Consider the following 17,968-nt stretch of genomic DNA (forward strand, 5'->3'; position numbering starts at 1 on the left):
GCACATACCTTGGCGGTGGAGTACTTGTCGCTCCTGAGTAAGCACAGAGTCTCCAACCCCTGTACAGCTCTGTCTATGCCCCTAGCCATTACAGATGTGCCAGGTGTTAGATCCCAAGCCTCAGACAAATGGCTAACTGAGGTACCTATTTAACATATCAAAACAGATTCTGGCCATGAGGTTCTCACATCTACCTATTACACAGTCATCCAGACTCCTACCCTCCCCAACCCAGGGCTGGGTTTCACTTCTCACAGCTTTCTCTCTCTCTCTCTCTCTCTCTCTCTCTCTCTCTCTCTCTCTCTCTCTCTCTCTCTCTCAGATTTATTTATTCATTATTATGTATACAGTGCTCTGCCTGCATGTACACCTGCTTGCCAGAAGAGGGCATCACATCTCATTATAGATGGTTGTGAGCCACCATGTGGTTGCTGGGAATTGAACTCAGGACCTCTGGAAGAGCAGTCAATGCTCTTAACCTCTGAGCCATCTCTCCAGCCCCTCACAGCTTCTCTTATTCCTATATAATCCAGCCATTTTGTCTATACCAGTCTTTTTGCTCTCTGGTCTCTTGGTCACTTGGTCCAAGATTCCTCTTGTAGGCCCCGTCTTCTTTCTCACGTTTCTCTCTCTCTCTCTCTCTCTCTCTCTCTCTCTCTCTCTCTCTCTCTCTCTCTCTCTCTCTCTCTGTCTCTTGCTCTCCCCCCACCTCTTCTCATGGCCTGGTTCAGTCTGGATCATTCAAGATGCCTTTGGCCGTGCTCTGCCTCAGCTCTTCAATAAACCTTCTGCTCTACCATGCCTAGGAGTGTCATATCCTCATTTAATTTTTTCTTTCATCTGTTACATATGTTAGTGGAAAAGCCTTAGGTCCCTTTTGTCAGACACAAGGAGACTGAGTGGCTTCTTTCAGCAGGTAGGAACTATTTTCTTAAGACTCTGAGAGAATGCTGGCTTTTAGCTAAATGCTTGGCTTGAGGAAAGGAATTCCTTGGGACCAGACACTAGACAGTGTGCAGAACGCCAGCATCATCTAACTTTGCCATGACTACAGGCAAGAATCATAAGAATTCTGAGAGCTAGGCAGACAATGGTGGTGCACTCCTTTAATCCAGGTGCTAGGGAGTCAGAGGCAGGTGGATCTCTGAATTTGAGGCTAGCCTGGTCTAAAGAATGAGTTCCAGGATAGCCAGGACTACACAGAAAAACCCTATCTTAGAGAAAAACAAACAAACAAACAAACAAATATGAAATATAGCTACAGTAATGAGGTTATCAGCCACCATTTCCTGGATTGTGGCAAGGAGATGCATGATTCCCAGTTCAGACGCAAAAGACTTTAATTGCCCACAACAAGAGTAATAGCTGACTATATCAGCACTTCCTGTGGTCCACTATGCTCCCACTGACTGACAAGAAGAGGGCCAGATGAAATTTGCACCTGCAGTGGGGTTGTGTTGAGGAGAGGGAGCCTGGTTTCTGGATCCCAGTCTTTTCTAGTGGACATGGTGACATGCTGGCCTCTTGCTCTAGACAAAGATACCACCTCTGTTGTTTGTGACCATTCCCCAAAGGCATTGTAGATAAGCTAGTTCATCACAAAGGCTATCAGTGATCAGCTGGCAAGATGTGCACAAACACACATGATTCATGGGGAATTATCTCCAAACAGGATAATACGATCTTCAGTTTGCAAATGAGGAAAATGAGACCTAGAGAGATTAAGTACTTGTCCAAAGGCACAGATTCCTGTAAATGGTGTTTCTGGAGCTGCAGCTTAAGTATGGCAGGGCACCCAAACCAACACTCAGTCATGCTTGAACATCTATAGGAAACATTAGGAGTACCTGTCAAAGAGGTGAATTATATGGTATGTGAATTATATCTCAAAAGTTGTTACTAAAAAGAAAAGAAATGTGTACTGGAGATATTATCTTGCAGTGGCTCATTGATTGCCTCACATGTGTGAGGTCCTGGGTTTAAGTCCCAATAATGCCCCAAAAGAAAACTATAGGGCAATAGAAGGCTAATATACTTACCCCAGAGGTCTTTGGGATCCCAGATTCTAAATATTGCCAGCATAGTTGGGGGCGTGGTTCAGCAGGCTGAATGCTTGCCTGGAATGCACAAAGCCCTGGGTTTGAGCTCCAGTACTAAATAACCTAGGAGGAGTGTCTACACCTGTCTTCCCAGCACCTGGAGGATCAGGGATTCAAGGTCACCCTCCACTAACTAATGAGTCCCAATCAATTAACAATAAAAAATGTTGCTGGCGGCATTAGTCCCAGAGCTCCCTCTTGTGGCCACCTTGTGATGGTACGCTCGCTCAGGGTATTGTAAGGTCTCAGATTACAGCTTCGTCTTTGGAGTCATAGCACGGGCCTTAACAAGGGAGGAGAATGCGCCCTCTAGCGGGCCAGGCCAGACCCAGCTCCCACATACCTTTGCTTCTGTTGTGAGACTGTTTGCTTTGTTTGGAGTCTGGGGATTGGTAAGGAGAGAGGGGGGAGGTTGCAGTAGACAGAAGGAAAGAGGCGAGGACGGGGGGGGGGGGGGGGGGGGGGGCGGGAAGGTAGAGAGAATTGGGACTGGAAAAACACAAGGCCCAGATGCCAGAGATGGCCGCCAAAGTTTTTAGTCTCCTCCTGGGGTGTCGAGGAGTGATGGATGATTTCAATTTATACAAATGGCCGGGGACATTTGCTTTTTGATTCCCCTCCAGGGTTTGATTGCAGCGAGGGGAGGGGAGGAAGCAAAGGAAAAAGAACCGTCTTTTGAGGGTCCCTGGCAGAAAACTAAAGACAAAGTTGGAGCCTCTGTGCTTTCTTCTGTGGGTTTTTGAAGGAGTGCTAAATCCAAGCAAGGAGCTGGCGAGGCAGAGAGTCAGTACAGAGCCCTCGAGGGCCCAAAAGAGTCTGCAGTCTGAAATGAAATGGCTTGGCTCTCCGCTTAGAAACCATCAGTTTATGTCGTGTAGAGCAAACCACGGGCACACATTTCCACACATCTTCCAAGCCTGCCTCCACTCCATTTTTTAAAATAGAACAGACAAGATGGAGTGCTTCCCTGTTCTTTGAACTATCAGCCAAGAGTTTTACTGAGAAAAAGCTGGAAAGCCTGTACTGAAAGAAGAAACGTGGGCGACACTGTGGTCCCTGCAGGAAGCTGCTCACAGCACGGGGTTCCTGACTCCACCCTAATTACTAGGAAGGAACAACCTTGCCAGTGCGAGGAGTCCTCTGTAATTTAGGTCTCACTGCCCTACCAGCTCCCTTCTCCAAATGAATGAATGTCAAAAGCTTTTAGTTCGAAGTCGAATCTGGAATGGTGAAACCAAAGGGCTCAAGCGAGAAGAGAGCTGGTGTCATTCCAGCCCGTGGAAGCCTGCAGACAGTGTGAAATGGCTGGGGTGCCTGGTCCTGTTTCCGTTTCTCCTCGGTAACAGGAGCCCTCTCTCTCACCCACAGCCTCCTGACTGAGGCTGACGCGGGTCACACGGAGTTCACTGATGAGGTCTACCAGAATGAGACCCGCTATCCCGGAGGCGAGTGGAAGCCGGCCGAGGACACCTACACAGATGCGGTGAGCCACATGCTCTCAAGATAGACCCTCCTGCCCCACCTCTGTGCATCATGGGGCATGAGCTATCTTCTCTTCTGCTAGATCCCCTGTTCCAAACAATCTTCCATGTACAACTGAACCCACACGAGTGCCTGATCACCACTCAATCCAACAAAAGCTGGGCCTCTGTCTAGACAGGGCTACACGGTAAAGTTTGAGTTGTACATATTTTTTTAGGTAAGGAATTTATTATCTAAGTAATTTTAAAAGTGATGACAAATGAAGTGTTCACTTTAAAGAAATACACAGGCAAATGGAAACAAATTTTTAAAATGGAGCTGAAGGCATGGCTCAGCAGCTGACGCTTCTGCAGGGCACTGGAGTTCAGTTCCCAACACCCCTTGCTGGAGTCTCACAAATGTCTGTACGGCAGCTGCACGGGATGCAACATCGCCTTGTGGCCTCCGTAAGCACTCTTATACACATGCGCATATAGGCACACATCCCCATAAATAAAAATGTTAAACGCATTTTTTAAAAACCTTTTTAAAAATCCAAATAGTGTTTTAAGAAATGAGAAGTAATTTTCTCTGCCTAACACTGTCCTCCACAAAATAATCATAGACTTCATGCAGACTTCTGTTCATATACATGTGGCTTTTTTCCTTTTCTGACTACAATTATGTTGTACACACAGGTCTACAACATGCATGTTTCACATAATAATATATTTGTGTACCTGCATGTGTACATGTTCACATGGATATACATAGGGGCACACATACAAGTGTGTGCAGATGCCTGTAGAGGCAACGTCAGCATCCAGCATCTTCCTCAAACACTCCCCACCTCATGTTTTTGAGACAAGGATTTTTCAGTGAACCTGGCGCCCATTGACTGAGCTGGGTTGTGATGCCAACAAGCTCCTGGGATCTCTTCATCTCCTCCTCCGCAGCACTAGGGTTATAAATGTGTACTTTCACTCCTGGATTTTATGTGCATGCTGGGCTTCTCAACTAATTATTAACTGGTCCATCTCTTCAGCTCCGGGTCATCTTTTGATAACTGTACATACAGGGGGATGAACTTTGCTATAGGACCCTATTGTTATTTATTTGTCCATTTCATAGACATTTGGGGATTGGGGATTTGGGGTGAGGTTTTTTTGTTTGTTTGTTTGTTTGTTTTAGTTCATCTTTGGTTTTTGATTTTGGATTTTTGAAGACAGGGTGTCTCTATGTAACCTTGGCTGTCCTGGACTCTTTGTAGACCAGGCTGGCCTCAAACTCACAGAGATCTGCCTGCCTCGGCCTCCTGAGTGCTGGGATTAAAGGTGTGTGCCATCCTGCCTGGCTCAGCTTTGGTTTTTATAAAAAGGCAGTGTATATCTTTAGACAACTGTTTTTGCACAGTTAATGAAAGCCTATGTCTAGAAAACTGCCCTTGGAATCGTGCAGTGAAATTCTAAGTGCATAAGGACACTGTGGTAATATTGCTGAATTGCTTTGCAGGGAAGTGGCACACACTTCCAGCAGCGCTGTAGCAGGGGACTTTGCTTCAATACTGTCCCACTGCATCATCTTTGTTGATCCATAAGCAAATGGTACCTGATCCTGCTCCACTCTGCATCCTCCTAATTTAAAATGAAGCCGTTTTCCATGTTTACAGCCACCTTTCTGTCTTTTTCGCATGAACTTGGTTATCATACCTCTTGAGTTTTAATGTCAACACAAGCCAATGTTTAGTATAAACTTTGCTCAACCCCACATGATCAGCATCATGGGCTTCTGGTAGCATTTTTTCTGAACTTGAACACATGCACCTTACTGCTTCATCTGTTCTCGGTTTTGCTTTGTTTTGGTTTCCTGAATAAACTCTCCTAAAGATAAGTGGCACCATCTAATGGCATTAAGTGAGACCATATGAAATGGCTAATGTTGGCCATTTTGGCTTACAAACTCACATGGTTCAACTTAATGCTATTCTCTAATAGTAGAAGCAGAAGGTCCTGGAGACAAGTGACTTTAAGGTAGCTTTTGTGTTGGAGCTTTTTTTTTTTCCTGAATAAAATGGATCTCAAAGATAGTATCTGTAAAGATACACAAATTCTGTAGCTGAGTATCAGGAAATTTCCTCATCCTTGGATCTCATTCACATCTGTCTGTCTGTCTGTCTGTCTGTCTGTCTGTCTGTTTGTCCCTTAGAATGGAGATAAGGCAGCATCACCCAACGAGTTGACCTGCCCTCCAGGTTGGGAGTGGGAAGACGACGCATGGATATATGACATAAACCGAGCAGTGGATGAGAGAGGTAACACGTGTAACTGTTTGCCTGAGTGTGAGTCTGCAGAGAGGCCTTGGCTCATCAGAGCAGAGCTGCCGCAGGAGGGAGGGGCCTATCCCCACCTGTGTATGGCAGTTAGGTTGTGTGGTGTTACCTGTGACGATTCAAGTGAGTATCTGACTCAAACAGATAGATGGACAGCTGCGGGCTGGGGAGATGTAGGAAGTGGAAAGTGGAGGCCATGGGGCTGAGCAGCTGCGCTCTGGGATGCTTAGAAATCCACAGTAAGAATAGAGGAGAGATTTAGAGCTTGGGTTTCCTCTTTCCTAACCACACTCTCCACAGTCTCCCCGGGATAGTCAAACGTAGAGGTCCTAGACTCAGGTAGGAGAATGGCAAATTGTCTTATAAGTCACCCCAAGGCAATGACATGGCTGACATGGCCAGTCAAATAACTTACCATTTGGAACCTTCAAACTTAACCCTTTCCTCTGAGAGGTGATAACGCTTAAGCAGAATGTGATTGATACATACGATTCCAACTAGACGGTGAATTCTACATTGCCTGTGATGCACATCACAGCATTTACTAAGCAATAACCACACACCAACCACATAGCTGCGTGTCTTTTACCTTTAAGGTTGGCAAGTTGGAACAGACAGGTGTGACATCTTGCAGGAGACACTACTGAAGGGCTAGGGATGTAGCTCGGCTGCAGAGCACTTACTGCTTGCTGTTCACAGGTCGCTGGTTTCAGTCCCAAAGAAGCAAAAAGGTTGAGTAGTTCTTACAAAAATTGCTGGGGCCCAGAAGAAGTCATTTTTGGTTTGAGATATGTTTACCTTTTGGAATATTTGGATATGTATGTATGTATGCATGCATACATACATACATACTTTTACATTTGTGGCATGATGGCACCAAAAAGTTTTAGCATGACACACATTGTATTTTTAGATTAGGCATGCTCAACCCTGTGACAATCACAATAGCACAGAACATCTGCGAGCAGAGAGAAGAGTTATGTGTTTCCTAGCAAGGCATTTCCTGATCACACAGATGTATCTCTTTGGGGTAACTATTCTTAAACTCTGTTGCAGGATGGGAGTATGGGATTAGCATTCCTCCTGATAATAAGCCCAAATCCTGGGTCGCTGCAGAGAAAATGTACCACACTCACAGGCGGCGGAGACTGGTCCGAAGACGCAAAAAAGATTTGACACAGACGGCTTCTAGTGCCGCAAGGGTAAGAGGGGCGGTAGGAGGGTGCCGGACCCGGGCACTCTGCCTGCCACCCTATGCAGAGGTCCAGCTACCAGGCTGGTTCTGCAGAGCCACAGATGCAGTTCATAGCCATGAAATAGACTTGCTCTAGGTCATGTCTCCAGACCTAGGTTAGACTCATTCTAAGCAGGGACTCTTTCTATTGTTCTAAAGCTCAGCTCTGGTGCTAGCAACGAAGTTATTCAGTGATCAGCTTCTGGAGAGTGAAGCTGGAGCCCCGTCATCTTGGCGTCCTCCTGGCTCAGCAGCATATTCCCAGTAGGGGGCATGCTAACACGAGTGAGGCTTAACCGCTGCGTTGTCCCATCCCGACTGGGCGAGAGGGGTCCAGACTTGCTTCACTTCTTCTTCCCACATGAGCACCAGCATGACTTGGGGAGGGCACTGGAACACTGGTCGGACACCTCGCTTCTCCTCATGAGCCTTCCTGAGACTGCGAACGTGTGCTCTCACCTGCTTCATTCTTGGCCTCACAAAACACGCCACTGTCACTGTTCACACCATCACAGAGGAAGTTGCTAGATCATGTGAAATATGGATTTTATGTTCATTGGAAATGGAAAAAAAATTAAAGTCCACACACTAGTTATAGCCCTCCACGGATCTCTAATTTCTAGGTTAGTCCATAACATTCAAAATTAATTTTCATTTTTTCCATCTGGTCATGCTTGAAAGACACTTAGATAAGTTTTTGGCCATTCAAATATCAAATACATGAAGACAAAGGCCACACTATCTTTTTTTTTTTTCAGTGATACCTCAGTTGCGAGGACAATCTCTGTCCTGTGGCACAGGCACAGGCCGTGTTGAAGGCATAGACTAAAACATTGAAAACAGATCGAGTGCATATAAATTGTCTTAACTTAAAAGTACTGTACTGGGTTAATAGTTGCCACAGGAGCAATGTAGTCTGACCTATTACATTATTACTAATGACAGCAGCTCTTAGCATAAACAAGACATTTAAATCCTAAGGGACAATACTATTTTACTCATATTTAAAATGCGGATAGTAATTCATTCCAAACAGTATCACAATCATGTGTTCTCATGAGCAATCCGAGGAAGGACCCACCCACTCTTACTCGCTCCAGCGTCCGAATGGTACTCTCTCTATTCCTACAGTCTGTCAGCTCTGCAAAGCCAGAGGCCCCTCTATTCCATCTTTGCTGCACCCCTGGCTCCTCACACAGTACGTGACAGAGAGAAGATTTCCGTGACCACATCTTTTTATCGCTAAAAGTCATGCTTCTATTTTAGGCTATGGAAGAACTTGAAGACAGGGAGGGCTGGGAATACGCTTCGTTGATTGGCTGGAAATTCCACTGGAAACAGCGCAGTTCCGACACCTTTCGCCGTAGGCGCTGGAGGAGAAAAATGGCTCCTTCAGAGACACACGGGGCAGCTGCCATCTTTAAACTTGAAGGTGCCCTCGTAAGTAACCAGCAGCTAAAGCATGAGTAGGACTGGTACGGAGGAAGGGGGTGCGCAATGCAGAAAGCACAGCTAAGGCTGGAGAGGCCCCTGCAGCCCCAGCATTGCACAGCTGAGAAGAAGCTGGTGGAAAGGTGTACGCCCCTGAGTGAGTGTCCAGTGGCTCCCATCTTAGGAGAAACCACTACCACGCGACAGCTCCTCGGAACAGTGCTGCAGGCACTTCTATTTCTCTCAGCATTTCCCACGTATGTCTGACAGGATGTTGACTTAAGGAAACAACTAGTAATTTCGCAGGCATAGAGGCTTGGTTTAACAGGTTGAAAAAGCTGAATATACAGACATAAGGGGGAGAAAAACTGAAGTTTGGCTCACAAATGACAAGCTGGGGCCAGCTCGGTGGAAGGAATGAGTAGAAAATAGCAGAGGGTGATCTGTGGCCAAGCAGCATCTCCACGGACCAGGGAGGAGGCTCAGTGGTTAAGGATGTTTGCTGTGCAAGCCCGAGGACCTGAGTTCGGATACCCTGCACCCACGTAAAAAAAAAAAAAGCTGTGTGGATGTGGCAGTGGATGACTGTCACCCCAGCACTGAGATGGGGCGGCAGCAAGAGGAGACAGGAAGGTCACCAGGACTTGCCAGCAGCCAGTTTAGCCAAAAACTAGTGACATCCAGTTCAACGAGAGCCCCTGTCTTCAGGGACAAATGACAGAACAGAATACCTGATGCCCTATTCTGGCCACACATATACATAGGTGCACACACATCCCACTCACATAGACACACAAAAAGGAAGAGAGGGAGGGAGGGAGGGAGGGATGGAGGGATGGAGGGAGAGAGAACCGTTTTCAAAACATTTTCCCTTCTGCACTCTGACCCTACCGCGCTCTGCTACCTTTTGACTTCTTCCTCCCAGTCTTGGAGAACATCCACTATTTCTCCATCTTCCCCTTCTTTCAGCAGCAGGGTTTGGTAAGCCTGGACTTGAGGCAGAAGAATTAACTTCTACCTCCTACTCTGCCATCTTCAGGCGAGGTGACTCTGAAGAAGTCACTTGCTGTCCTAAAAGTTGCCATTGCAGTTCCTTGTTATTCTCACCTCTTCACTTGTTTGTTTTTAAGTGGTGGTGGTGGTGGTGATGATGATGATGATGATGGTGATGGTGATTGTGGATGATGGTGACGATGATAACGAAGATGATGGATGATAATGAGTGATGGTGGATGATGATGGTGGTGGTGGTGCTGATGAAGATTTCCTCTTTCTTTAGGGGGCAGACACCACAGAGGATGGAGATGAGAAGAGCATGGACAAACAGAAGCACAGTGCCACCACTGTGTTCGGCGCAAACACGCCCATTGTTTCCTGTAATTTTGACAGTACGTTTTAAACACAGCTGTGAATTCTTTGTCACTTTTATCTCTAGAAACCTCTACAAATTGTCAGGCATTATTTAAAGAATCTACACAGATGAGGGTAACTTTTAACTTCTTCACCTAATGAAGAGGATTTTTAAAATACATTTTTAAAACCCATATGGTATTTGGAATGAAGAATGATCAAATCACTGATTTTAATATCTACTTAAAATTCAATCGTTCTTGCTAGAAAACTCTAAATCATTACTTTAATTATGGAGAAAAGACTAAAATTTTAAGAAAAGTCTGATGTCAATGAATTTCAGAATGTTATTAATAATGGCACATGTTTACATAGGTATTCATATGTTCATATATCCAAGCATTCATGGTTCTTGAATTCATGCACTCAGTCACAATACTGTGCTACCCCTCAAATTGTGTGTGTGAGAGTGTGTGTGTGAGTGTGTGTATGCATGAGTGCATGTGTGAATGTGTGTGTACATACATGGGAATGTGTGAGTTTCTGTGTGTGCTGCATTAGTAACAGTAGGTTGAACACGTTTAAAAGTCAGAGAAACTTTTAACAGATAGGTACCCCAGACATGGACCTAACATAGCACTGAGACCTTGCTCAGTGGCTGCTAGAGACCCAGGCTCCTCAGAAAGTCTGTGATGAGCAGCTGTGCACTAAACCCAGGAAGTTCACAACCACTGCCGTGCTGGCATTGGGACGGTTACAACAGTTACTTATCTGATTTTGTTTTATCTATCTTTGGAGGAAGGGTTTCTGAGTGTAATCTAGGATGCCTCAGCCCCTTGCGTTCTGGGATTATAAGTGTGTAACACCACGCCTGGCATATAGTACTTTAAAATACACCCCCATTACACTCCCCTGCCTCTTATCTCTAAGATCTAATCTAAGACTTCCTGCCAACCCTACTTATAAACTGTCTCAACACAGACACATCCATGTGATGAAGTTTATTTTACACATTCGATACAGCAACAGGTAAAGAGAAGTAACTAATGATGACTATGAGAGTTATTAAAATGGCCAGTATTATACAAATAAGGGTTCCTTAACACAAGCACTACAATGCTGAGAGAAGGAACCACTGAGTAACAGGCAGGCGGGTGGTACATACAGCATGGAAACGCTGGACAAAGGCACGACCCACATCCCACGTGAGATGCAGCGGGGCGCTTTGAGACTGATCACACTACGGGGCTTGCAATATGAAACTTGTGAATTGTTTGTTTCTGGACAATTCCATTTAATGTCTGTGGCCCGAGATGACTATGGGCAACTGGAATATGGGAAGCAAAACTGTGGACACGGGGACTGCTGTAAGTTTTCCTTTATAAGAAACCACTGTGTTCGGAATATTTGTGCTCACTGCCATGGGGAAATGGATCAGGTGACCCATGTGTCTGAAACACATATCACCTCCAAATAGTTCATAAAAACCCTGCTAACAGTATCTTATTTCTTGCCCCTCTCTTCTTTTTAGGAGTCTACATCTACCACCTGCGCTGCTACATTTATCAAGCCAGGAACCTCATGGCTTTGGACAAAGACAGCTTTTCAGGTGAAGGGAAAATTCCCAGCACTATCTAGTACATGGCAGGCTAGCTCATCGGGTGGGTTTCATGTCTTGTTTTGTTTTCATTTCCTACACTAAAACCCTTTTCGCATGGAGACGGCTTTGGTATACTTGAAGAGAACAGCCCAGTCATTCCTTGGGGAGTTGTCGATTTCAAGAACTGTTGCCCAGTGCTATGGATACACAGGAGACACGTGGCCCTTGATCACTGACTGAGCAATAAAATGCTGTGAAGAGCAACTTCTGTGCTCTCTTTGTGTGCATGGCTGCATTTTAAATCTGGGCCCTGAGCCCATTAGTAAATTAAGAGTCTTTACACTCATTGGTTATATACTCTCAAGATGATAAAAAAAAAAAATCTCACATTTAACCCATTAGCCCATGGCACCTTGCTGTGAGCCATATGTAGTATACGTTTTTTGCCTCCCCTGCTGCCTTCCCCCACCCTCACTCTTACCCCCACCATGGCCACCTTCTAGCACTATGTAATTATGAGGCTTCACCATCCGCACATGTGGTTTTGGGCTGTGTTCCTTCCTCTGCAGGTGCAGATAGCTCAGGGGCCATCCTGGGCTATTTAGGGGCATTCCATGCTAAGACCTACAAGCCAGCAAAGCTTGCCTGGTTCTTCTATGGAACCAGCTCTTAAAACACTTCCCTGATATCATCATACACTGTGTCGATTGTGTCCCAAGAACTCCTCCCACCCATTATTTGTGAATAATTTCCTTTCCTAATAAATTAGATCAGATTGTCTAGGTGCAGTCTATAAATGAGGTCATGATTATTCTACTCTGTGGGACAAAGCTCCAAAAAAAAACAAAAACAAAAACAAAAAACTTTCTTGAAGGCGTTTTCAAATAGTATCCACTAGGGGGCACTCCCTCACTGTAGATCTAATCAGAATTCTTAGGAAAACCTTCCCTGGTGTTTGCATATAACTCTAAGCATATTCCCAGAGATGCAAGATTTATCAATGGGGCGAAATAAAAAAAGTTTAGTCATGTGATGGCTGCCTGCAGTGCTATAAGCTCCCCCTTGGCACACACAACGGCGTTAAGTTAGACGCTGTTTTATTGTTGGAATACATTACTTCTTGTCATCTGGAGGCCACAGAATACTTCTCGGCACCTAAGATTGCTTCTATCCCATTCCCAATGCTTGGAAATATTCTACTGATCCGAGCTGTAAATCCTGAGAGCAGCTGAGCCCTTCTCATTAACTGCTATTTTCTTGAGACCCGGCACACAGATATAAAACTTTCTGTATAGATAAGAGTAGAAGCAAAACCATGAAAATAACTGGTATTTATCAGCGGCATGGATAATAGGCTCTGTCCTGAGCAGCTCAGGCTCTTCATGGTGTCTATTTCTCCACCCACCTGGAAGCAGATATTACTTTCATGGCACAGAGGAAGAAACCAAGGTCGTGGTTTTTTTCTTCCAAGGTCGTGGAGGCAAGGCCTGGACACCAGATCTGTTTGGTTACAAAGTCCATACTCCAGATAATGCATGTGAAAGACTGTGTGCCTGATTAGCCTTGGTGGGGATAAGTATTCTAGAGAGACAGCCCTTTGCACACACCAAACCCTCCTCTCCCCTGTTAGGTACTTTGGACTCAGCATGCTACCATCTTTTATGGTACCCACTTTCTAAAGTCCTTGTCTTCAAATGGGTGGTGAAAGCATATGACCACTATGTCCGGAAGAAACGTCTTTGGTTGAAATGAGCTGTCCCAGGAAGGCAATTCATGTGATTCTACTGCTATTATCTTTTTTTTTTTTTTTCTGTCCATAGATCCGTACGCTCACGTCTCCTTTCTCCATCGAAGCAAAACCACAGAGATCATCCACTCCACCCTGAATCCCACCTGGGACCAAACCATCATATTTGATGAGGTTGAAATCTTTGGGGAACCCCAAACGGTTCTACAGAACCCGCCCAAAGTGATCATAGAGCTTTTTGACAACGACCAAGTGGTAGGTGATATGAACTTTTAAGATGACTTGGGGGCCATGGTAGAGGTCGGAAGGGTTGTGTGTGATCAGGAGTTTGAGTGTGGTTTAACTCCTCTAGGGCAAAGATGAATTTTTAGGTCGAAGCGTTTGCTCTCCTTTGGTGAAACTGAACTCAGAGATAGACGTCACCCCCAAGCTTCTCTGGCACCCAGTTATGAATGGAGACAAGGCCTGTGGGGATGTCCTTGTAACGGCAGAGCTCATCCTGAGGAACAAGGTACCGCTTGTGTTCCCTGAGCTGCTTAAAGCATCTCGGGAACTCCAGGCACTCTTTGCTTTAGTGAGAGGTCAGTATTGACAGAGTCTGTGCTTGTTTCACAGGACGGCTCCAACCTTCCCATTCTTCCCTCTCAAAGAGCACCAAACTTATACATGGTCCCTCAGGGGATCAGGCCTGTGGTGCAGCTCACTGCTATTGAGGTACGTGTTCCCTCCAAGTTTTACCTGGTCAAACCAAACGGTATGGCTGTAGAGCAAGAGCCATTAGTGGAGGGGATGACAGCATGCGGCATGTTTTCTTGCTGTCTCCAACTTCCTATAAAATCTACCCCGCCCAGTGCCCCCCTCCCCAAAATAGAAACAGTTATAGAACACGAAAATCTTAACAAAGCCACAAGAAGCAGATTTCTGAGATTTGGGAGAACTCATTAGAGAAAGAGAAGATGGCCCAAGAGAAAGTGCAAGGAAGACACATCTGGCAAGGGAGGCAGGGGTGGGGCATAGGAAAGCAAGTGGACAGTGGAGGCCCGAGAGATAATTAGGGCAGACACAGGGTGGTGGAGCTAACCTGGCGGCTGGATAGACAGTGTCCTGATAAGGGCAGCGTTGTTAGCGCCTTTGTTTTGCTGCCCATTGTCCAAGGCAAACACATGACTCTTCAAACAACTGATATCAGTTTGGAATGCTTGCAAATCACTTCCGGTCATCAAGGGGCTTATACCTCATCCCCCAAAGCGCCCCAAAGTAGATCACAGCATGCTCTGCTTTCTCTTTAGTTGTCTGACACAGGGAAAGGGGCAAAACCACTATTTTTGCATTTCTGCAGGCTCCTGAAGTTAATACTCACTGGTATTTTACACAAATATGAATCACTCCATCTTAAAGACTTACTGGTGACTGAGATTGGATTTTTTTTTCTGTGTGAGAGAGTGCACGTGTGCACTCATGTGTGTGTTTTCCTTCCTTTATTTTTAATTTGTTTTCCCAGATTCTAGCCTGGGGCTTAAGAAATATGAAGAACTACCAGATGGCTTCTATCACGTCCCCCAGTCTCGTGGTGGAGTGTGGCGGGGAAAGAGTGGAGTCGGTGGTGATCAAGAACCTTAAGAAGACACCCAACTTCCCGAGTTCCGTCCTCTTCATGAAAGTGGTACAGTAACTAGGCTCTACGGGAGCCCGTGCGTGTTCATATCTGAGGTGGGAATTGTATGCTCTCTCACAGTTGATGCAGTTCCAGAATCTGACAGACAGAAACCTAGAGACTTTTCCCTTCCTAGAGCATCTGTAGGCAGTTTCTGTAAACTTCCACCAGCTCCAGTGATGGGAAAGTTTCAACGAGTGGTTCTTTTTTCTTCAGTGTTTGGTCTCTAGTGTAGGCCCTTAGTCAACCCCTCAAGGCCAGGTTGTTGATGTTGAGCAGTGAGACTGCACATGGGCCGGAACCTTCCTGCTAGGGTCTGGATGTCTAGGGGAGGAACAGCTGTGGAGGACCCCAGAGCATGTGACTGTGACGGGGCATGGTCCTAACAGTCCATGACATGGACCCTTCTTTGATCTTTTGAAGTTATTAGAAGTGTGAGGTGTCCCAGATGGGACTCACACGCCTCCACACGTTATAACTAGACCAAGAGGAAACCATCCAACTTGTCCATTTTTAAAGAAATTGAATTCTTAACAGGGTCTCTCTGTGTAGCCCTAACTGTCCTGGAACTCACTCTGTAGACCAGGCTGGCCTTGAACTCAGAGATCCACTTGCCTCTGCCTCTCGAGTGTTGGGATTAAAGATGTGCACCACCACTACACAGCGCTCTTTAACTTTTATTTAAAAAATCTTTATTGCTATATAAAAGATTAAAATAAGGACATTTACTTATAAAGATGGGACTCGTTTTCCTTTATGTCCCCAATGCACTACTCGTAAACTTTGGGGTCGTGTGGTTTGAGTCTGTCATTTTGCGTCTGAGGTGGTTGAGAAACGCCTGGCCTCATAGCAAGAGTAGATCTTTCTGTGCCTCAGTGGGCATGCTCTAGTTTCACCTACAACTCCAGCTCAGCATGGGGAGCATTCACCACCCTTTCTTCACTTGGGGAGAAATGAAAAGTTAGCTAATGTACATGGGACGACACGGCAAGTGAGTGGGCAGAGCTTGGACTGGGTCCTTGCACTTTATTTTATATTTATTTATTTATTTTTGGTTTTTCGAGACAACCTCTCTGTGTAGCCTTGGCTGTCCTGAACTCACTTTGTAGACCAGGCTGGCCTCGAACTCACAGCAATCTGCCTGCCTCTGCCTCCCGAGTACTGGGATTAAAGGCTTGTGCGGTACCTAGCCCGGTCCTTGCCCTTTAAAAGCCAGAACCTTTCCCCACGATTCTGCAGATGGACAGCCACAGGGGCGTGTAGAAGAGGAATCCCTAATCAGTTAGCCACCGCTAAGACACTCTGCTCATCCTTGTCTGCTCCCGCCCCCCTCCCCTTCCCATTCCTAGTCTGGAACCTAGCTTTGGTCAACAGATGTACGTGGAGGCACTCGGGAAAGCCCATCCTCCAGTCCAGCTCAAGGCCAGTAGCAGGCGCTTACCCAAACCACAACCAGGCTTCCAGGCCAGGCCGTGTTCTCCGGTCAGGGCAGTGTCATCCAGGCCCTCACATTCCATGCAAAATGAGCACCCATTTTGGCTTTGAACTTCCAGCACTGAAGAATTTCCAGCCTGTTATTTCCCCTGAAGCTTCATTTCAGCCTCCATCATTCCTAAATTCTGCTTGAGGTCTGGCTAGTAGATGACCAAAGTTCTGGACAGCTACTACCCATGAAATTCCCCCTCAGGAAGAGGACTGTGGGGAGAAGGAGGTCACTGACAAGGACCCATTCCACACTATGCCTGCCAAGCACACTCTAAAGTGTTCCCCATATGGATCCTGTAACTCTACAGTTAACGATGAAGCAGCTAGGCATACACAGTTAGAAAAGTCCCCTAAGGCCATGTGCTCTGTGACAGCAGAGGTAAGATTTGACCTCCCAGGACTGGCCTGACAAAGGATGCTCTAACCTCTGAGCCAGTTACCAAGCACCGCAGTCCTTGAAATATTTATGGAAGGTTCCCTGGCTTATATACTTACTGGACCCCAAAAAAATCTGGGTGGGTCCCTTGGGGGAGCTGACTGGCAAAGCTGCCCCCGTCAGATCTTGAAAAGAAAAGCAACACCTGTTTTTGTGATTCCCTAGTTCTTACCCAAGGAAGAACTGTACATGCCTCCGCTGGTGATCAAGGTCATTGACCACAGGCAGTTTGGGCGGAAGCCTGTGGTTGGCCAGTGCACCATTGACCACCTGGACCGCTTTCGCTGTGATCCATACGCAGGAAAGGAGGACATTGTGCCCCAGCTAAAAGGTACGTCTGCAGGCAGGTCTGCATATTACGGTTTTGAGCTTTTCACACCTGGCCTGGATCTTTACATCTCTCTAGATGCTGCGGAGGAAGAAAGGCCTGATGTACAGTGTACTAGGCAATTCTTCCAGGGAAATATGGACGGTCAGTGGTGCAGCCAGACTAGACTCTTGCTACTTTGAGGGCAGAAGCCAATTCTCAGGAGCCCCCTGCATCAGCACAGGGTGTCTTCTGAGGCAATGTTGCCCGCCACAGCAACTCTCCTATTTGCCTTTGAGGAAGGATCCTGGAAACAGGAGGGATGCTGTTCCCACATCAGCCACAGGGATGGGGACGTGCAGCCTCCAGCAAATGGTTATTGAGCATTCACAGAATGTCATCCATCGGTCGAAATGCTGGGGAGATCAGGGGACCAAAACTATCTTCTCCTTAAATTGCAAGAATCCAGCAAGGAAATGAGTGTGTGTAGGTTAACACTGTAAACAATTGGTGTGGAGACACAGGGCCTCCTGGGGGGGGTGGTTAGAGCTTTGTGGGGCTCCATGAGCCTTGAAGGAGGAGATTTTCCTTTCTAAAGCAGAAGGGTTTCCTTTATACCACTGGATGACCTTGAACTCTGCATTCTTCAACCCCTCCCTCTCAAACGCTGGGGTTTCAGGTTTGTGTTTTTCTGGACAGCTCTAGGAAGGAGATTGCAGTTCCAAGTGACTGCGTCTGTGGTCCCACTTCACTGGCACTTGGCAAAGGCGTTGTGAAGTTGTTAGAAGGACAATTCCATTGTTATTCATATGGGAGAAGGTTAAATGAGTCACCT

The 17,968-nt window shown here is 46.2% G+C and overlaps 1 protein-coding gene across 4 annotated transcripts in view; it reads left to right on the top strand.

Moving 5' to 3' along the window:
* Positions 1-17,968, top strand: part of MYOF (myoferlin) — a 148,072-nt gene that overhangs the window by 96,828 nt on the left and 33,276 nt on the right. For all 4 annotated transcript variants that reach the window (XM_084763684.1, XM_084763683.1, XM_084763685.1 and 1 more), the window contains 11 exons: positions 3,468-3,582; positions 5,766-5,871; positions 6,946-7,091; positions 8,390-8,563; positions 9,834-9,942; positions 11,436-11,513; positions 13,325-13,506; positions 13,604-13,762; positions 13,867-13,965; positions 14,753-14,914; positions 16,992-17,157. In XM_084763684.1, the coding sequence (XP_084619810.1) occupies positions 3,468-3,582; positions 5,766-5,871; positions 6,946-7,091; positions 8,390-8,563; positions 9,834-9,942; positions 11,436-11,513; positions 13,325-13,506; positions 13,604-13,762; positions 13,867-13,965; positions 14,753-14,914; positions 16,992-17,157 (1,496 nt within the window). The remainder of the gene's footprint in view (positions 1-3,467; positions 3,583-5,765; positions 5,872-6,945; positions 7,092-8,389; positions 8,564-9,833; positions 9,943-11,435; positions 11,514-13,324; positions 13,507-13,603; positions 13,763-13,866; positions 13,966-14,752; positions 14,915-16,991; positions 17,158-17,968) is intronic.

This window comes from Acomys minous, assembly GCF_964271855.1.
Source record: "Acomys minous genome assembly, chromosome: 2".
In the NCBI taxonomy this organism is placed as follows: Eukaryota; Metazoa; Chordata; class Mammalia; order Rodentia; family Muridae; genus Acomys; species Acomys minous.